This window comes from Mycetomoellerius zeteki, unplaced genomic scaffold, assembly GCF_001594055.1.
Source record: "Mycetomoellerius zeteki isolate Tzet28-1 unplaced genomic scaffold, Tzet1.0 scaffold55, whole genome shotgun sequence".
Classification (NCBI taxonomy): Eukaryota; Metazoa; Arthropoda; class Insecta; order Hymenoptera; family Formicidae; genus Mycetomoellerius; species Mycetomoellerius zeteki.
Window position 1 is genome coordinate 249254 of NW_017257555.1, and position 22852 is coordinate 272105.

Below are 22852 nucleotides of genomic sequence, written 5' to 3' on the forward strand. Positions count from 1 at the left end.
GGCCATTCTCGTACGAAAGTACCGCTTTGATCGTCAGCAGATTTGCACGGATATGTAATTTCAAGTCATCCCCAGCACTTATCTTTCTTCGATTCCAAATGGAAATCCGTTCTCGATATCGTGTTAAGCGTCATAATTATCGCGGAACGTGCGATCCACTGAGCGATAAGTACGGCGCTCCAGAACGGCGCCCGTGATGCCTTTTTCATCGTTTTCGAGCGGCGCGCGCGGTTTACCCGCGTTAGCCTCGAAAAAAGTAGCCCCAGGACGTTCAAGTACATAATGAAAACCTGATAAACTTCAGTTCTCACTGAAAATAACGGCGCAAACGGCGCAACACAACTCTCGCGAGAACCCGGCTTGTTTAAAACAACTTTTAATGACGACGAAAAATTCAAGCTGAAAAGAGCATATCGTTGATGCGAGACAAACGATGTATCAACTTTATTATATGACTCCCCTTTGGTAGTTATAAACCTATGCTACATATATTTTTTGTTAGACCTTATTTTGCATTTAATGTCAAATAGTTTTTTCATTTTAACTTTTATTTTAACTTGATATTTAACAATATACTGTAAAAAATATAGTGTTTAAAATGTTTACAATGCAAATTAGCATTTAAAACATATTTGCAAAACAAACATTTACTAATAAAAGATATTTCAATTTTAAACGTTTTAGTATTTTAAATTCAGACACATTTTGTTTACTGAAAAAGTTTAAAACTAAAACATCTTTAAGTGTTTAAAAACGGAGACAAGAATAAAATATTTTAATATCTTAAAATTAAACACTTCCCTCTTATGAGTGTATTTATATTAAATATAAGTAAAATACCTCTGAGGTTTTTAATGAGTAAATAACACATTTATAAGAGGCGATAAGATATAATTCGTAAACAATTGGAATGTACTTATCAATGAAATTAACTACAAACGTTTCGACTTTGGATTTGAGTCCTCTTTAGTACGGAAGACATGTACAAACAAACTGTACTTGACTTTCGCACCGAAGAGGACTCAAATCCAAAGTCGAAACGTTTACAGTTAACTTCATTGGTAAATACAATTGTTTGCGAATTATATCTTACCCCACCTTATAAACATATTATTTACGCATTAACAACTGCGGAAGCTCATATAGACATTTTACTTATACTTCATTTATCCTTTAAGCAAAAAACCTATGTTTTAAAAATATATTTATAACGTTAAGAAACTAAAAATTGTGATACAAAAATTAATGTCCATTCAGATTATTCAAGAGAAATTATCTCCAAATTCCAACTGAGAGAATGTTATGTTAACTTACGTTATCGAAGCATTTCGTATCATATATGTATACACATACACATAGTTAATTTTAACATATCGTCTAAAATGAGCTTTACATCCAAGGTTTATATCATTCATTTGTTTTTATTCGAGACAAACATATAATTGAAGCAATTTCCTTTATTTGCAGCACAATGCATCGCACCCCTGGGGATGGAATCGGGCGCGATTCCCGATGCGGACATCACTGCGAGCTCTAGCTTCGATAGCGGAAACGTCGGGCCGCATCGCGCACGGTGAGTGAATTACTGATTCGTTTACGCAGCGTATCACATACAAATCCGACGCAATACAAATCCGGAAATTTGATCATATTAACTCCGCTGCGGACCGTGAAAAACGCAGCGGCGTGCGTTCGCATCGCGAGATCAACATCGATGGCGTAATGCAGCGATATTCGAATCAACTTGACCATTCATCGGCTCCATATCTCGTCGAGCATTGTCTGTTAACTAAACTCCGGAAGTTCTCAATCTGTTTACTCCTAACTGGTTCTCGATTATAGGCTATTTAAGACGTCTAACGTGCGATCACGGCGGTAGCGGCAAGAAACCGAAGAGGCGAAGTCATAATCTCCGTGGAATGCGATAGATCATCTACAAGTTGAGCAATTCGACGAGCTACGCGGGCGACACGTCCGTCATCTTGTCTGTTTTCGAGATAGTTGACGCTCGACCGGTCGACTGGTTACACCGTATATTAATCATGTCCTACTAAACCGCAACGTCTAATTCGGCTCTCAGCCCGCAATGAGGATTAATGATGCGCAACGTCCCGCATGCGGAGCCATTTGTATCGGCTGTTCCGAAGCTCTTAGACGTCGTTAACGTGCCCCGTCGCATACTCCTTCGATTATGCGTGTCAGCTAATTACCATTCCAGCGAGACAAACGCGCGACGAGGTGGACGGACGGAGAACAGCACGGCGAGGGACGAATGTCCAAACACAAGGAATCATCGGGACCACCTACCGCGCTAATAATCTCGCACTTGCAAGACATTAGTCGCTCCACCAGTGCCCTTTCGCCCGTAATTGAAATTCTGCTGCATTAACCGAGCCGTGCGTGAATTTTCAATATTCCGTGGGATGTAATCAACTCTCGTCACTATTAATCAATCATTGAAGCGTGAACATAAAACAAATTAATGCATGAAATTAATCGCGGCGTATCGAGGCGTAGGTAATCAGTTGATAGATAAAACGGAGATACGTAGTCAATTTCGCAATCGACAACGTCACGCGAGAGTTCCTTCGGTGCAACAACACCGATATCGCTTCAGACTGCATTGTCGACTAGAACTTCTTTGACGGCATTTTCGAGGCTTCGTGGTATAACGGGCTTCACGGCGAATACCCTATTTACCTATCCGCTTACCATCAAATACTCCAATGAACTCCTATCTAATATCATATGTTGTAATCTCAGAATAGCAGTTTACTTTATATATAAGGCTTACATTTTTAAAATCACGAAATTTTACAATTCTTCAATTTGTAGATAACACGTACACATACACCGCAGATTTCTTCTACACACAAAAGATATATTTTATTTACAGTACTCATACTCGCACGTTAATCGTTTTATAGTTATTTGATGTATTGTAACGAAATGTATTGTGTATCGATAAACCCGTATAAATCGTGAAATATTATCCTCAGAAAGAAATCCTCTCGATTATTCGATAACGACGTCGCTCGAGAGGATCTTATTCACCTTAGCAACGGATCATTTCCCTTCAGACGGTTCCTAAGTCCGATCTCGAAGCGACGCGCATCTCTCCAGTTCGACAAACCATTCCTCTCAATAATCGGTCCCTCCGTCTAAGGACGCGCTCCGATTCCGCCGACGTGGCAGCTCGCCGTTCAAGTCGGCGTAATCGTCCGTTCTGAGATTTATCGCAGACCAGGAGTGTCATGCGCGCGGAATGTCTTTGATGCCCCGGACTGTATCAAAGTGGCAGCCAGGCAGTTCGAGGTCTCTTAATGGGCTATGAGTTATGATCTTTGGCGCGCGGTGGTGGATATTACTCCTTTCTCTTTCTCGCTCTTATTACCTCCCGCGTCCATGCCGTTTCCACATCCGTACGTCTCGGGCTTTCTTTTGCTCGCTTCGTACGTTCCACCTCTTTCTTGCTCTTCTTCTCTTTCCCTGTCCTCCTTTCGCGTTGTTTCATTCTGTATTCTCCTTCCCGTGTTGCCAAACTACGTCCTGAGGCACCCCTAGACAGACATACGGCAAATCCTAGTCGGCCGCTTTTACTGCCTTCCACGTCAAAGCAACACTTAAAGTTCTGACACTTCAGAGAGGATGGTAGCTCACCTCTTTATTGCGCGAGAACATTTTTGCTCGAGTTCCGCCGGCGGATTCATTTGGCACCGCCACCCGCTTCTTCGGGATCTCATCTCTTGTTCTTCCCTTTCTTAAATTTTTCTTTGCCGAACGCTCGTCCCTGTCGTGTTTCGTACAAGGAGGCACCCTCTCGTTGTAGACAAGGGATCCCGTCGGGAAATTCCCGAAGAAATGCTTTCATAAACTTTTCATAGTTAATAAACACGCTTACGATGACGATGCATGCCATGCTCGGTATAATACGCTTTATTAATAAATGCCTATAAAATAATACTGCTTCGTGGATTATCACATCGAGGATAGTAGCGTAATAATTTACAACGTCAGAAAGAATTCGAAACAGATTCGCTCTCATCGGCTTAGTTTACGAGCTATGGAATTGTCCACGCAGCATGCGTATTTCACGGCCATATCGCAGATAACAGAAAAGCTTTTTAAAGCCATAGACAACCCCGCGAAAGGTATATGCGAATACAATTATTAGCCAGCTCGGAGTGGCTTCGCTGCCGTTCCCGCGACGGTGTCAGCTCATCTTTAATTCATGTCATCCGGGACTTGGTTCGATCGATAAATTATAATTTCATCCCGTATCGCGTTGGCGAGCTGACGGTTATCCATCAGACACGCGGTCGATCACGTATTTATACGATTTCCTCTGAGTAACGATGCCGTGTTTCCGCTCGCTCTCGGTACTCATCTACTGCGATATGTAACAACATTTTCTTGTCAACGAATGTGGGTACGAATTCTTTGCACGTTGCAAATCCCAACGAACATTCAAAGAGATTTCAATATTACCGCACTACATTTCTCCGTGCATTCCGCATTCAGGAAGGTAATTTTGAAATGCCATTTCTTTAGACATTCTTATTTGAAGCTATAAACGAAGAATATCGCGAATCGAAATATGATAAACCTCTCTGAATTTGCATGCAGATAAGAATGTATGAATCCGTAAAAGCATCATGCAAGTCGGGAAAGTTCGGATCACGCGCATTGGCGACTATTTTCCTTTTCACGAGGGATTCCCCGGAGAAGTTCTCTTTCCCCTCAACGATCGTAGCGTGATAAGAAAACGGGAAAGGGAAAATAAAGGTCCGTAATCCCAGAGCAAATATTTATTCTTCCAGGCTGAAGCAGGAGAGCCACGGAGGTGCCTGGTGTCCAAAACAGCAGATCACGGCAGAGCCGCGCGAGTGGTTGGAAATCGATCTTCACACAGTGCACACGATCACGGCGACCGGTACTCAGGGCCGCTTCGGTAACGGTCAGGGTGTCGAGTATTCGGAGGCGTACATGCTGGAATACTGGAGACCGAAACTAGGAAAGTGGGTCCGCTATAGAAACTTCCGTGGCGAAGAGGTAAATCTTATTACTCCGTTATTCCGATCTATATCTTTACGTGAATAATATGCGGCGTACAACACGCTAAACGGATGATATATGTAAGGCCTTTTATCAAGAACGATAAAAGTTCAGAATAATCGAGGTCAGGGATGCCTCGAAATAGTGGGATACAGAACAATGTAATCGAGGTATTTATAGATTATGAAGTAGCAGGTTAAAACGTACGAAGATTCTTGTACTGACGAGACCGCGAAATTCATTATATATAATCCGCTATCTAGAACGTGTGATTTGTCACGATCGATTTAATCATGTGAATCGGCAGCGCTGTAGAAAGACATTTCGTTGGACATTTGATTCGATATGGCGATTGCGGCAATCCAATTCGCTAGGTTACGTACATATGGACGTAGTCACGCGGTTAAATTTAGTCGCGAGCAATACGCATAAAGCCGTGCGCTCACGCAGATTATTGAGAATGATTTGTAGTTGTGTTCGCGAGTGTCTGTGCGGCCACAGGCAGTAACTAAAGCGTGACGTTAACAAGACGTAAATCTCCGATGTAATATGCCGCGTTGGAGAACTCGGATGTGCGGTACGTGATGTAATTTATACAGATATACTGGTAACCATGAACCTAAGTCTTTAATTAGCGTCGTCCGCAATAATCACATTGCTACCGGCAATTTACCCGTCCAGCGAGAATAAATTTCGGCAGTCGTGACCAGCGAGTTTCGCGAAAATGGTAAGATGTTCTTGATCGAATAAATCCTACTGACGAATCCACGGGAGGGACCATGGAAACGATGGGCCTTCCTTGAAATTTTCTTTTTTAAAAATATTTATGCAAAATATTATATATATTGTATATATTGTTAAAAATGTCATGAAATTTAATGTATTTGTAACTGAAAAGTATATTTGTATACATGTACACGAAATTTAGTGTACTTTCCATAAAATTTAATATGGATTTGCGTTAAATTTAATGCATATGAATATTAAATTTAAGTTACTTGCAACTTCATTTTCATTTTACATTAAAGTTTTTATATACCTGCTTGAAATTTATTTCCTTTTTTTAAACAGTGCATAAGAAATGTATGCAGATTCTATTATATTATTCTTTTTTTTCTATATTTAAATAATACTTTTACAATGTAATGCCAATAATAATTTAAATATTTTATCTTTTTGTATTTAACTTTAAAAAAATTTTTGCTTGCGGCGCGCCAATGGCCCTTCCTTGATAAATTTCTGGATTTGCCAATGATAAATTTACGTCGTAATTCACTGACTATCTGACATAGTCCGCGTCAAAATCAAGGAAAGGTTTACCTCGTAAAATCACTCGTGTCTTCGCACGGCACGTGTCTATTTAACGCGTACCTGCTCGCGTTTCAGCTCGTAGAAATATATCTTGAACGAACTTCGACTCACGAGCCGGAGAATGTCATCGATTTCCGAAACCGACGAAAGAGAGACGAGCGTCCGGTGGCGTTGGGGTAACTTTCCTTGGGAGTTGGCAGGCGCGGTATACTGCGAGCTTATTTGTATAGAAGGGAGGATCAATAAAATGAGGGACGAGGTCTTAGCGTGCAGGCAGGTTAGACGATTTCAACTCACCTACATAGGCGTACCTGTCTGAATATGCGAATCCTTTGGTAGCGCGTGTATCTGACGAAGGTCGAATCCATAGGAACGCAGACTGAGTTACATTTGCATGCAACCGTGAAGAGCCTTGCTTTTCGTATATATGTATTACGTGTATTTTCCTTAATACGGAGGCTACGTACATATCTAATATTTCCATCTACATATTCCTCAAAATAAACTTATGTATTTTAAAGCGAATATATTTTAAGATATCACATCTGGTACCAGACATCAAGCTAATTGTGCACATTGAGTAACAAATCGTAATTCTTCCTAAGCATTACTATTATTAACGTTTACGTATAATGTATTCTAATTTCGACACTGCAAAATTCGTCAAAAAATTGGAAATAATACTGCATTTTGCCTTTCAGTTATGAATAATGAGTTATAAGATGAAAGAACGATATAATTCACTTTCCTCATTTTGACAAACATAAAAAAGATTTGTGGAAGTATTTAATGCAAAAATTTAATTTTTTGTATGTCTTTTTTCTAAACTTCATAAAGAGGAAGGTTTTTTTCGGAATTATAAAAAATTTTGATTTTTGCACAACCATTATTTCACAGAATCTCTCAATACGATTCTCTAGATGGAAAACAAATAAATAAAATATCTGAGAAATCTTTCATCTTGTAACATTTGCATATCCCGTATAATTCGCTCGTAGCGCGATGTAAAGTACCTGTTGGGGAACGGAAGGGCCCACCCAGAAAACATTAGCGGTAGGGATAAACCTGCAGAAATTTGTGTCTCTTCCACCCGCTGTGCTCTCCGCGCTGTCCCTCGCTTAATTACACAACGAGACCCGGCTTATCCAACGCATAATCTTTCTTAATAACCCAGTCCGATACGGACGACATCGCCGATAGAAACCACGCGGCTGTCATCATCTATATTTTATAGCCAATGATCTTGAACGTGACGGTATTAAGAATAGTACTCTAAGAGAAGATAATTCTTTTTCCAATAAGAGTAAATTATATATATTATTATCTCGATATCGGATCAACTAATTTCCATTTGAGCATATTATAGATATTAAATATTAATAGATATTCAGTATTGACAGTAATGCTATCATAAAAATCTCAGTAATATATATCATATGTAAATCCGCATGATCCGTCGTATGTCATCATCTATTGAAAATTTCCATTTAAATAAAGCTATAAGATATTTTATCCTCATGATCTTCCATGACGACGCATAGCTATCAACACCGCCTCTAAGACGTTCAGCTACCAACGGTAGCAGTCTACCGCGACCGATCCAAAAGCAGCACAAAACATTAACATAAGATGGGTGTTGCTCTCTGCCACGCCCTCGCACCACTTCGAGTCGTTCGTTGGAATTCGCCTGCCACGAAAAATGACGAGAAATCGCGGCGACGCGACGGTCGAAGAATAATTTGAGAGACGATCGTTCGCCTCGGCGCAGCGTGCTTGAGAAAAGTCTTTCACGACAAAGCAGACCGGCGAGTGCTGCTCAGGCCGGTCTGCGTGGGCGTAAAAGATAAATATCAAGATTACTTATTTTTCCCGGCGCACGTCTCAACGGCTTGTAAATGCCGTCGTAATTTTGTCTCGCTCGGGTCTTTCAGGAATTAAGATTCGCCGCCGCATTGGGAACTGGGCATCGGGGACCGCACGCGAAACCGGCCGCCGAAATGTGAGTCATCTTCATAAAAAAAATCCGATAGCTGGTTGCATCGCGTTGTACCACAAATATAACGAAATCTGGGTTATAAAATAAAAACGTACGATATAAATCGCAGTATACGAAATATTCAATGTACTTTTCAACAGCCAAGTTAGGACATTTTGATAGGGATTCTTTGCAAAAAAAATTACTAATTATAATGCATATTGTAATATTTACATAAATATTTAAAGCCTAAAATATTCTACGTATTCATATATGCTAAAATCTTATCGTGTTTTCCTATATGATTTTTTAAATATTTAATATTCCATGTATTGGGTTGGATTAAAAATTTGTAGCGCTATGCGAACTTCAAAATTTAAGCAACTGTAACTTCGTTAAAAATGAATGAAATTTAAATTTAGAAAAAGGATTTTAAAACTTGAGCTCTCTACTTTTTAAAGATCATTATGTCTTTTGAGTTTCTATGAGTCTGATAATTTTTATATACAACAAACTATAATCAACTGAACAAAATAGGAAATGTTTTCTCACTTTGTGAGCTTGTCAAGTGCCCCAAAAAGTAATTGTGAAAATTTTCGATTTCCTAATATGAAAGCTTAAAATTTTCCCATTTTAATGTTCCTAAAATATTTTGTTACTAAATTATCTCAAATTAAATAAAAGGAGCATCGTGACTTTAATTGCTCAAAACTCATCAGTTAAAAATCATCGTACCACAATTCAAAAAATAGATTTTAAAAATCGAAACTTTGCTTTACCAAATCGTGTAACTGCCTAAATTGTTTTACAAACATGTAGATATGATACAAGTAAAGTAATGCCACGAACTTTTGTTCCAATCCAATACATTGGATGTTCCACAGTAAATTTCGTGACACATCAATACAGAGCTTAACTTCTTCTCGCTTTCCAACGTGTAAAAATAATTCTAGATACAATCATCGAGGAGAGAAACAGGATGCTATTACGTACACTCGGCAAAACTATACACGTAACTGTCAACCTCCGGAAACGCCCACTATGCGGTTCCGTCGCCTAGCAGAAAATTTCTCACGTGTCGGTTCATTGTATTTGCCCATCCGACGCCTTGGTATCGTCCGTTTCAATGTACTAAACATCAGGTACCGCGTCGCGGCGCAAATAAAACGGTGTCAGCTACCGGTCCCAATTACCGCGCCACCCAGCGCGGAACGTGCCGGTTCGCGCGGTCACGAGAATCATCTTTAAACGCGTTTCCCATAGCGCAATTGTGAGTTTACTTTTAGTGAATAAAAAAACCACGAAATAGTAATGGATCCGCGAAAGGATAAATGACTGAATAATTCATTTCATTACTTATTCATCCCCCTTTCTGCAATGATTAGATCTCTCGAAATCCGCGAGTTATATATGTTCATAAAACAATGTCAAATATATGTATCTTAAAAATGCATTTATAATTAATTGCAACGTGCTTTAAGAAGATAATATATATTCAAATTATTTTCAGAAACACATAATCGAAATTCAAAAAATTTCTATACGTATTTATTTTCTACTATAAGATATGTAACAGATAATTTTATAAAGATAAATAAAATCCCTTTATTCTCGACAATTTTTTTGTTCTTTTCAAGTAAATAATAAAATTAGGTAGTTTAAGCTTTGTTGTCGTTAAATGCGTTTTTTTTACATATCATATATTAGTACATTTCTAAACCATTTGATTAAACAAATCCTTTGGAAGATCAAATATTTTCTTACCATCCTGATGTATTTACTATAGATGAATATTCATAATTAAATTTAATCATAATGCGCAGAATTTAAACGTATCAAATTGATGAAACTCATGATATATAATAGAACCATGATCCAACATGAACACTATTTAATGCCCGACGAACATAAGCATAACGGAAAGAAGGAACAAACGCGGAAAGGATAAAAATAGAAGATAAAGAAGTGTTTGCACCTGTCGGGATCGCGATGGTGATGGTTACATGGTCACGTAACCGACCATACGTGAGAATCTCGTGCGAGCGAGTCGAGAGGCGCTGGCGAGCTCATAAGTGGAAAATAAGAGGTCCTTTGTTCCGAAGGGCCTCTTCCCTCGACGACGCCGTCCGAGAAATTCCCGATCCTCCCCGACGATATACGTTTCGACGGTCGACCGATCGAATAGAACGAGCCTTGTTCTATGCGAGAGAGCGCACCAAGCCTGAAATCACGCTGCGCAGAAATACTACGGTGCGGCGTGGCGCAATTTATATTGCGCACTAGCGAAAAATTTCGCTATCTCGCCGCCTGAGAATGTCCGTAAATGAGGCAAGGGTCAAGATTTTACACGGACGTTGATTCATCTCAGGCGTCGGGCCAACATCGCAGACTCTTGTGTCTGTTTATTCATCGATAAGTTAACATGACACGTGCGCGTAGCATGAATAGTATCGTTTAAACATATCATATATTAGTTCATTCTGTCAATCACAATCTGATATATATACCTACATTATATATCGCCTACGTAGGAAGTTTGAATATGATAAGTTTGCATGTCTAATGATGAATTTATCAATAATCAATACGATCATCGTTATGCAACCTGATATATTACTATCAGATCTTTAGAACGCTAAAAAATTCAGATTAAACGAAAAATATTCTCTTAGAAAACCACGTTTGACAATATTGATGTTAATTTCCAACGTTTCGTTTGTTCAGGTTATCGCAGGGAATAAGAATACCTACCTGGAGTCAAAGCACGAACTGGAGCCATCAATATGGGCGAGCAAAATTCGTTTCCTACCCTACAGCTACCACCGTCGCACCGTTTGCATGCGCGTCGAGCTCTACGGCTGCCCTTGGAACGACGGCATCGTCTCTTACTCGATGCCCCAAGGTGACAAGCGCAACAATTGGGAATTCTTCGACGCGACTTACGACGGTTATTGGGACGGACAACTTCTTCGCGGTTTGGGACAACTGACAGACGGCAAGACCGGACCGGACCAGATTAAGATGGGTTACTATGACAACTACGATAGAAGTCAGGGATGGGTTGGCTGGAAGAACGACACGAGATCCGGACATCCGCTCGAGATCAAATTCGAATTCGACCACGTCAGAGAATTCTCGGCCATTCACATTTACACTCTCAATCAATTCACCAGAGACATACAGGTAAGATTTATCCAACATTTTATACTTTATTGTGTAGCAAAAGATTTTTAAAGATTTTATAAATTTATAATATAAAACTGCATGTTTCTTAAACTGTTATCATTGTACCTACATATATTTATATCTCCCCAGAAATATCTTTCTTATATCCATTTCCACTAATACAAATTAATTTTAATCTCCGTTCAACTTACTCTTTATCTTTTCCTAATTCTAAGAAATAAAAAATGATGAAGAGCAAATTGAACTGAGATTAAAAAGTTAATCTACATTGGCGGAAACGGGCATTATCTCCACTTGTATACATTTTTTTAACATATAAGATTCATAAGATTTAAAGTACTAGAAAAATTTGTCTAAAACTGGTTTTATGATTGATGATTGATTTCGGAATTCGTGTCTGCCACTGCCATTAGCTACTTATGCTCATTTATCATACTTTACTGTAAGTTAAGAAGATAACCGTGGCGAGACCATACTTGTACGATAATAAGCGAGAAAAACTGTAAACGGATATACGTACGATATAGAGAGGAAATTGGAATGCCTCACGGCAGTGACTTGCCGGTGAGAACGAAACGGCTGCTGAATAAAGTAGACGGTTGGTGAAGGACGGAGAAAAAGGCGTAAAAAAGGAAAGACGGACAGTCGCGGCAAAATGTGCGCGAAGATCCTCCGCCAGCCTTTAATCCACATTCAGAGAATAAAAAAAAAAGAAAGAATGCATGGGGTTGAGGAGACGGTGTACGGCATGAAATCCAGTTTTCACGTTGGAGTCAAGGTCGGACGTAGGATGGGTAACGAGGCGCAACAACGGTTAGCCCTTGGATTCGGCTGAAACGGACGGAAGGAGAAAAAGGAAACGACTCGCGGCTTGCTGGATCCGCGTTACGCTTCAAGCGGCGGCACGGTGGCCGTAGCTTTGCCGGAGACGTCAGTTTTTCCGTAAAAATTTTTCGCCCCCACGGTCTCTTTACGCCTGAGTGTTTACATAATGGCTCGCTGAACACTTGGCTAACGGCAGTGAGATGTATTTTAATAAAATAATTCGGCACTTAGACGCTCGAGATAGCGAGACATAATTTTAAGAAAAATTACTGGTCTCTAATAAAATCTAAACAACACCAATTGAAAATAATTTATGATATGGCGGAATATTATTTTTAACTTTGATTAGTAAATTTTATCACTCGAGGCTAAATTATATTGAAATTAATTGCATGTTGAATGTAATGCGAAATGTGAGAAAAAAAGTCTAGTTTAAAATTTATTAATCTTTTGAACGTCACAGATGAAGCAAATCTTTGCTAGTTATTGAAATTTATTTAAGTCAATCAGACGTACAGCAAGCAACATAAATTCGATGAGATATGTTATAATTATTTTAATTTATTTAGACCAAAACATGATTTAACTAGTCGAGAGAATCACTGAAAATCATTTTCATCATGGGAAATATAACTGCAAATTTTCATAATTAGATTAAATCGCGTTCTGAAAGCCTGTTATGGTAAAAGCTCATACAGGTAAAGTTAGTTAATACACGTGCTGTTAACACTTACATAATTCTCGTTGCGCATCAAGAAATTGAGTTCCGAAATTTAACACGTGCGCTGGTTAACCACGAAAATTTTGCGCCCCATTATCATTCCGCGCGAGAATTCCTATATAATAGGCCACGAAACACTCTCTTACCGGTATCAAGATTTATCTGAATGGAGCGCCTCATTACCCGGCTCGAGCTCGATTGTGCGTCCGCGATCAAGCGAGTTGGAGTACTATGCGGCAGACGAGAGGCAGTCAAGGCTGAGACTATAGCTACAACGGCGATTCGTGAAGGAGACCAATGAGGGGTTCGCGGAATAGAGACGGAAGAAGATGAAGATCTGACAGAGATGAATATCGAGAAGAGAGCAGGATGTGACGTTCTTTTTCCTCTTCCTTCCCGTTCTCTCTCTCTCTCTCTCTCTATTTCGTAAATACAATGGTAGCAAGCAACGACCGAGAGAGCAGATACGCCACGTATTCAAATACAATACCGACAGTCTAGCAAGTCGGCAGTTCGGCGAATGGAGCTGCAGAGTGGCAGAAGCTACCCCTAAACGACCTCTCCTATTAACAAGCGCGCGCTCGCGCGGATAGGACACGTCTCCCGAAAGACAGCGCTTCAAAGCATCGCCAGCTACTACCCACCCATCCCACCAACTCGTCTTTCTCTCCATGGCTTCGCGGCTGCCACTTCCTCTATGTCGACTTCCTCATTCTCCCGGCGCATCCGCGGGCGGTAGGCTTCAGAACGTCGAAAATCCATACATCCCCCGTCTTTGGGTCTAAGGGAGTTAGATAATCTCGGCTTTGTAATCTTCGTCCCTAACTCCTACGTTGTCTTAGCTCTCTCTCTCTCTCTCTCTCTCTCTCTCTCTCCTCCCCCTCTCTCTCTCACACACACAACACACACACTCACTCGCTCACTCCCTCTGTCGTTTCGTCCGTTTCACACGGTTCTCGACTTGGATTCTCCTCGCTGAATTGTCTTACGCCTTCGAGGGATAAAATTAGCATTCCACGCGTCCTCGCTTGGAACACGTTTGTATGGTACTCCGTATTATCGAAACCGTCGATGTCATCTCGCAATGCGTTGTTAACTAATTATCTGTTACCGATGATAATAATGGTGACAATACTGATTACGTGGACGTAATCGAGTACCTGTGGTATGTGTGGGTGGATATACTTCCGATCAAATTAATTCCGCACGTTAGCTCTGAACACATAGCACTTTATCCGATCAAATCGCATGCGGTAATCAGGCTCGATAGTTCGGAATACATGTCCTCATCACAGAACGTACATCACTTATAAGAATATTAATACGATAGCATTATATTTTTTTGCTTATTGTATTTCAGATATTCTCCGAAGTTAGCGTTATGTTCAGCATTGGCGGCAGATACTACACGGGTGATCCTATCGTGTATTCCTACATGGAGGACAAAATCTTCGAACAACCGAGAAATATCACAGTCAAGTTGCACCACCGAATCGGCAAGTTCGTCAAATTGAAATTCAAGTTCGCCTTGCGATGGATTATGATCAGCGAAATCACCTTTGACTCTGGTAAGTTGTATAACGCACGGCTTCTGCAATTTTCTCAACTTTCCACTTCTATTTGTCTTCGCAGTTCGAATAGAAAGTTCGAAGTCATGACAACACGTTTATCGAATTGCGTATGTATAACCAGACGCGATTTCTTTGAGAAGAGCGTAAGGTTCAAAACTTTTTTCGTGCATAAAATGTAAGAATTAACAGAAATATATATTATCTTAATGAATCCAGAATTAAAGAATCTAATAAGAAAATATTTTAAATATATACCGAGACAATATATTAAAAATATTAATACTATTATATTATAGTTAATTTAAAAAATGTGTGTGGGAATGATCTATGAGATTTATCATGTTATTGCCAACGTATCTGTGTTACTGCTTTACATTTTCAATTAATAAACGTCATCAAAGTTAGCAGCAGAAAATGCCGTATTCAGCAGCACGTGTTTCTACCGTGTTGCAGACATTGCTCATGGTAACTTTACTCCAGAAATGCCGCCCACGACCGAAGCTCCACGATTGCGGGATAGAACTTTGACTCGCGACAATCCGTTGCAAGCCGAAGTTCCGGTAGCTAAGCAGGACGATCCGACTTACATGGCTGTGATCATTGGCGTCTTGACCGTCGTAATTCTGCTGCTGGCGGTCGCCATATTCCTAATAGTCACGCGTCACAGACAGCGTAAGAACTTTGCCAGTCCTCTGGGCGCCAAGAGCGCGATTCCGACGGGCAATCATCAGCATCTGTCGCCAGAATCCGCGTACGGCACTACGGAGAAGGATCCTTCCTTGATGACCTATCGGGTCGAGGAACTCGACGACCGGTACGCCGGTACGAAGCTCACGACCCTACCGCGAGATCTCAATGATCGTCTTTTGGGCGATGTCAGGCTTGACGAGTACCAGGAACCCTTCCATGAGAACAAGTATCGAGAATCTCCTCATGCGGCGTACTACGGATACAGCACGGTTGTTGTAGACAACAAGGACCTCCATGACAACGTCGAACAGTCTGGTGAGTTGAGTTCCTTGAACTTCTTCAGCATGAAGTGCTTCAGAGTACAAATATGAGATAGACGAAATAGTTCAATTATACCGCGCGTTATTTAATAACCCTTTGTACCACGTACGTCTACTACAAATTCAGTATGAGTTTCAATCATCAAATTTAGCAAACATGTAATAATAAATATTTCGTCTGATAAAAGGGCGTTTTAATCACAGGGCAGTGAAAAAAAATATTTTTTGCTGCACAGATGCCACGTATGATTATGCAGTACCAATGCCCGTGCCTAGTGTAAGCAGCGATCAGGATAGCGTATTCTCGAAATCGTCCTCCAGGGGTAGCGCAAAGGTGAGATGTAAAAGCATAATATAAATTTGTCGCATTAAGAGTTAAAGTCTCTTCAGTTGATGAAATTACGAATTTTTCACATTTAATTTTATATAACTCGAGTGTCTCGTAAAAATGAAAAAGACATTACCGATATCCTTTATAATTACTTACAAAATAATCAATTACAATAAATATTAGCACACACACACACACACACACACAATTAGAAACTCTTGTTTTCTTAATTATTTTTGAAACGAAAGTATTTTTTATGAACCGTGTTTGCTGGACACACGAAAGCGTCAACGTTTTATATGCTTTTCCGATGCATTAGGCGTGCTTGCAGAGCTTTTTTCCGCCGCCTCCGCCCCCGATGAGTGCACCACCTCTTCGAGGTTCTAACAACTTGACGTACTCGAATCCACCGAGTCCGGAACCAGTTTGCGAGCGTGAGCGCAGAAGTAGCAAGCGCCGCGAGCACTCCTTGCACAGATACGCGTAAGGACTTCTCGCAGCCTGCAGGATATTCATGGAAAGCGAAAGGATCGAAGGTATGATGGATTCTTCGTTTCTTCAAGCAACGAGATCGCGTGATCGAATAAACCCTCCGGCACTGGTTCACCTTCCAGAACTCTGTTCTATTTCATGTTCCAACAATAATTCTTTAATATTGGTAACATTACACTAATTCGAAATTTATATTTAAATAATAATATTTTTTCTTTTCTTCGCGCCAGAAAAAGATACACTTTTCATTGATCCAGTTTCTCGTTTTATCGTGCTTTTGTCCAATAACTATTCATGAGTATGCTATTATCAACTTCGTGATCAAATTAAACTGTCGTCTTATATAACGAATCTCTTCTCTTTGCAAGAGAATGCTTATAGAATTAAATTATTCACACGTATATATACGTGGTCCTGAATTTTACAAATCCATTCCACACGCTTTATTCCGTACGCGTGTTTTACAATATTTATACACGTCGGAGGGAAGGAACGTAAGCATGGAGCAGAGTAAAATAGCTCCAGTGCCGTGAGAATGCTGCGAGAACACGCCCGTTGTTAATCCCAAGGTAAAGGCTGGTGGCAAAAGTAACACGTTGTATATTTCGAAGTAAACGCTGTGAGCGACCGCGCGGCGAAAGGGGTCGTAATCCTGCTTGTTACAACGACGATATTTTTTCCCTCGAGTTTAGCGCATCGCGAGAAAAAAAAATAAACGACGCGATCGCAGCGCAGTCGCGTCCGTCGCGAAACAGACCTTCTTCTCGACGAGCACTGCCATCGACGAATTACGAATTTTCGAACATATTAATTGTAGGCGCAATCTCGAGCAATCTCTTTTAAAGAGATTCGACCTACACGATTCCTACGGATAAGTATAATCTCGTAATCGAAGTTGTATTAAATTGGCATATCAGTTTTTTAATGGTAAAGTGACCTCGTGCAAACGACTCTTCCCGAGATTCGCCCGCAAGATCTGCACAAAAATCTGTAAAAAATCACACACTCTAAAAAATATCGATGTGGATTTAATGTCATGCAGTATTTATATAATTCTCACTTTAATATTATGTAATAACCCCTGATGTTAATATAATATGTGTATACCTGTATAACACCACATGATGTAGATTTAACATCATGGATTTTAAATCCACATCATGATAGTGTTGGAACATCAGGGGTTAATATTAACACCAACACGATAAGATTTATATAGATACCACATGGTTGAACCCATACTGGAATTTTTTTAGAGTGCAGTATTTCGATGTTTACAAACGTCCATGGTTTTCAGATTTATTGAGAGTCAAGTCTCAGCATCCATCGCGTTTCAGCGTCTCACACTGCCAAATCTTTTCGTATACTCGAAGTGGAATTTCGTGAACGAGATGTAACTTGTGACGTTGCGAAATGCCACTTCTGCCTGTCAATCTCTTTGAATAGCATCAGGCAAACGATGTGTAACCGTTACGAAGAATATACACATGTCAACGTGTGCGGACGAATTTCCAAGGAAGAGTCGCGTTAATGATTTGGTCTGTTCGGCGCGCATGTGCAACAAGATCGAGCTCGCTATCGATCCAAGAGGAACGCGTGGCAACCAGGGGAAGAAAAAACGACCGGAGCGGATGAGATATTTATCCGATGGCGCGATCGTCACGTCGGGTCGAAGAGATAATTAATTACCGGCTTGATGGAATAAGCGAGCGTTTCAATTATTCGCGCGCATGAACGAACGCCAGGCGACGCGATGCTTGACATCGGGATGAAAAAGCCGCGATGAGATCGACGTAACGATATTTAAAAAAGACGAACGATAGCGAGCTTCGATCCCGCCTCACACAAGACTGATGTCATATAAATAATTCAGTAATCCGACTTGCGCCATGCACGCGTACGTCATATTATTTATTGTCCCGTGACGGATTTTTAATTTATATATACATATATATACATACGAAAAAATAAAAATATATATAGATATATATATATATACAAAAAAGGTAAAATACGTATTATCGTATGACGACGAATTTTAAGCATATAATAGATTATATAAGTCCAATTAACTTTATTTCTCTATCTCTACCGACATCGCCTTCATGCAACGAGGAGAATCGAGAATTACCAGCGTTAAGGAACCGACAATACAGGGATGAGACAACAATAACTACATGTGTACGTAATTGAACAAAAGAGAAAAAAAACGTAGAGAGATTCGGGATATCGGGTGCGCAAGGATGAGAAAGACCCTCGACCATATTGTGATATATAATGAAAAAGAGCCCGGCTCTCGCGAGTAACATATATATAGGCACGTTATATGCTTAAGCGTGCCTTGCGCGGTGGAGCTCTCTCTTGAATTTCACCCTGAAAGAGCAGCCGTAAAGTGCACCGACTCTCTTTCTCTCTCCTAGGTAGACGAATGGCTGTGTGCACCTGTGTGCGCGGCGCGAAATTTATTACCGGTTTAAATATCTGACGTGGAACGTGGCATGAAATTTAAGGCTCGTTCGGCGCTTTTACCGCGAGTCGTTCAAATAGTTCTCCCGTACGATTATTTGATCGTCCATTGACCGCTGCACTTCTTTGATTACCGATCGTAATCTATTAAGCTCAATTTTTCTCTCATTTCATCGAATCGGTCTCCGGCATCATTTCGAGTCACGCTCTTGCAATCGTATGTCCTGAGACCGAACGCGATACTAATTGACATTCCGCTATTTTTATTCGAACAATCGAGTGATATTCGCGCACGTATCGGTTTATCAATTAAGCGTGAGACAGTTTGGCTCGTCGAGGAGAAATTTAATCGAGCGTTCCCCGCGCAGGTCGCGCCCTTTCGCGGCAAGAGCGGCGCGTAGCGTCTACAACGATTGGAACATTGCTATGTATATTTAGTGTTTAATCGATATCGTCGCCACGTAGGATGTTAGGAAATTTAAAGAGAAAACTAACAGTGACAGCTTCGAACGCTTCTCGAGTGTAAATATTAACCGTTAGGGACCTCGTACATATACACACACTTTCTTCAAGCGCCTTAAGTTGGGGGGGCACCAAGCAAATAATTTCGTCGCAATAATAATCGTCGTCTTTTAGGAGCGGGAGATATCACGTACAAGCGGTTATCGTTATCGTAACAGAGCGACGACGGACAAAATGATCCGCGTCGCCTTCAAGGTCCACGGGAGCTCGATCTTCGATTTCGCCGCTTTTAAGGCCGAGACCGACGCGATCGTGCTCGCCGAGTTTTCTCTTCGTCGACGGTTCTCGATAATTTTCTCGCTCAGCGATCACCGTGATCGATTCGCCGAGCTATCGTTACCACGACACGGAAAATTCGAGTACCTTGAACCCTCTCTCGTACTTCCAGCCGCTGACAGTCCGCTCCTGGCAATAATCGTCAATTTTGTCTCAAGCGAACATGAACGTGCACGTGCGCGCTCCACGTGACGCACGTCACGAGCGAGCTAGATCAGTAATCGGTAAGAACGAGAGAAAGACAGCGAGATAGCGGAAAGTTAGTTTGTGTAAAAAGAAGTTGCGCGAGTTAAGGGAGATCCTCTCCCCGACGAAGGAAACGATAAAGATGACGAAGGAAGACACTTTCGTATCTGCTCACGGCGTACTTCGTAGGGGATATTTTATATCTCTTTTATACTTGTATGAAACCGCACAAACTGCCGACAGTGCCAGTTAATATCCTCTATTACGATGTGTGACCGTTCTCTGGTATCATCTGTAATTTTCTCGCCATTTTTTCAAAAATTCTCATTAACATTTTTATACTTTTATATGGTATTGTTACTTTTGACTTAACCATCCAACTGCAATCATATTTTTATTTCCTCCGTCCAGCCTAAGTTTTTATATTATTCTAGGCTTTCAAAAAAAATATGGAAAAATTCAACTACTTTTCAATATCCCTATTATACATTTAAAGAGTAATCTGTATTATACACTTAACTAAGAAAAAGATACTCAAAAATTTATTTATGAGAAATATATTTATTTCACTGAAATAAATATTTATTTTAATACAGCGAAATAAAATTTTATGCTTAGCAAAAAAAAGTCTATATTATTTTTTTACAATTAATGAGATATGTTTCACAAAAATGTATGTTTCGTCATCACAATCAAATTTTTTCATAACTAATAAATATCGAAGAAACGTCGTAAGTAACATTTACTTCAACATTTTTCTCTCAATATCAAATAATTTTTTAACAAGATATTTTAAAAAGAGAAATCGGGCTCTATCCTCCTTCATTTCGGAGTAATTTAAAGATAAAATTTCGCTTATGCCAAAAAAGATCTAAATTGCAGATGGTGGGTTAATATTATCATGACGTTTATCCAAACTTATCACCTTCTGTAAATTGCTCTAAGCTAAAAAGAAATTTCTATAGTTTATTGCTCTCTAATATAAAGTAACCGAACAGTGAGAATAGCGACTGCTAAAGACAATGCGTGCAGATTATCCGGGCTCTCGAGTAGCATCAACGGACAATAAAGATCCCTCGAGGACGTAAATAATAGCATCCAGTTGGCCGATCCGTTAGAAACTAGTTCGAGCAGAACCGGATGCCATTATCTACATCCTAGGAGTCAAATTGGACATGGTCATAATTTCGAGTTATTCTCATCAGTAATGAGAAGCGTTAATAATCTCGGGGGCTTAAAGGGGATTCGTTCTTGAGGATCGCGCGCGCATGTTATACAGCTAATTCTTATCGCCGCTCTCATAGTATCGGAACGGAGATAGCACTGTCTTGGCACCATACGGGTTCCTTGCCCTCGGTATACGTATGTACTTTTACGCCAATCGTAAGTTTTCTTCCGGCCGCTATGTCGAGGGCGATACAACGATATGAGCACGACCCGCCGATATAACCGAGATACGACATGATCGGTTCTGCATCGGTACGTACAATGTGCACAGGAACATGGCGCAGCCGGTGCGACCGGGGAAAAGTCTCGGGCATAAATCACGCATGCAGCCCTTTTTCTATCTGACATGAGAAATGCGGGAAGAAGCTCCGGTTGAACCGACGACACGGGGTCCGACGGAGTGCGCGGCAGACGGAAAGAGGGGAAACTGGCCCATCTTTTATACGACGACACGTAAATGCGTGCGCATACATGCGACTCTACGAGGAAGCATGAAAAAAGAAATGGACCAACTCGAGAGGTCGTTTGATCGATCGATCTTCGAGCTGCATTATGCTCGCGGGTACATCGCAATTAATACAAAACATGCCGAGAGAAACTGCACAAAAATTTATTTACATGATTTTTCTTAATTAAACAGACGGCAAATTTCATAAAATAAATTGAGGTAATATAATCTTTTTCCTCATATATATATTTATGCTAAAAATACTTTTAATATATATGATAAGATCACTGACTTAAGCTGTTTATTATCTCGCAATTCTCATGAAGATATAATTCTTGCTATGTATTACGACTGCACGATGAGTTCGGCCACGTATATGATTTCTAGACTTATCTAGAGCGGACACCGTGTACATAAAAGATCGATCGTGAAATACCTCGCGTCTGGCTGTACTGTATTGTAGAAAGTCGAAGAAAGCACGGTGAGCAGATACGACGACGACAATGACAACGATGATGGTTTATCAATAGATTTAGCACGAGCGATAATAGGAAACTTTCCGCCACCCCGAAGGTATTAAATGCGCCGCATAATCTCTCGATGTATATAGCGACTGTAATTTATACATACATATGTGTAAACGTATTATAAATACGCCCGTCGATGCGCGGGAGCGACCATTTGTATATATCTGTATTATATAATGTAAACGACGAGTACGAAGGGGCGGTACCATTGTGAGTGTAATTATATTGATCAATAGCATAACGCGAGTACCGGATGCATATTTGATATTTGTGTGCCTGTATCCTTTTGTATGCTATCGAGATAGATAAAAACAAAACTATACATATTATATTGTATTAATTGCGACGTAGGCGACTACGAGGTGTGTAACGTAAAAACGCATACAGTACACGAACAACAAGAATACATACACGCATGCGTACACCAAGTCATACACACAGATTCGTCGGGTTAATTGGCCGACGAATGAAATAAAACTTTTAGCGAAGCGAATATGACTTTACGAGATTTTTTTTTATAACCTTGGAAAAATCATCTTATCCTTTTATTTTATCGGGATTTCTTACTAATCTAAGGAAAAATATAGTTTCTATAATCTTATCCAATACCTTTCTGAAAAACTGCTGTATATCAATATCGTGTGTCAGCCTTGATTACACGAGAGAATAATTATTTTAGTCAGTTTCAATAATTGCGTTATCGCGTATAAGTAAATACAATAA

General features: G+C 40.2%; 1 protein-coding gene across 4 annotated transcripts in view; it reads left to right on the plus strand.

Annotated features, from left to right (window-relative positions):
- Positions 1-19602, plus strand: part of LOC108727840 (discoidin domain-containing receptor 2) — a 101417-nt gene extending 81815 nt beyond the window's left edge. For 3 of the 4 annotated variants that reach the window (XM_018456111.1, XM_018456112.1, XM_018456113.1), the window contains exons 3-9: positions 1468-1573; positions 4821-5052; positions 11066-11524; positions 14434-14641; positions 15098-15649; positions 15891-15988; positions 16305-16647. In XM_018456111.1, coding sequence (XP_018311613.1) covers positions 1468-1573; positions 4821-5052; positions 11066-11524; positions 14434-14641; positions 15098-15649; positions 15891-15988; positions 16305-16472 — 1823 coding nt within the window. In that variant the 3' untranslated portion in view covers positions 16473-16647. Of the gene's footprint in view, positions 1-1467; positions 1574-4820; positions 5053-11065; positions 11525-14433; positions 14642-15097; positions 15650-15890; positions 15989-16304; positions 16648-19579 lie in introns of those variants that run through there. The other variant, XM_018456114.1, reaches the window with a different exon arrangement.
- The last annotated feature ends 3250 nt before the right edge of the window (positions 19603-22852 follow it).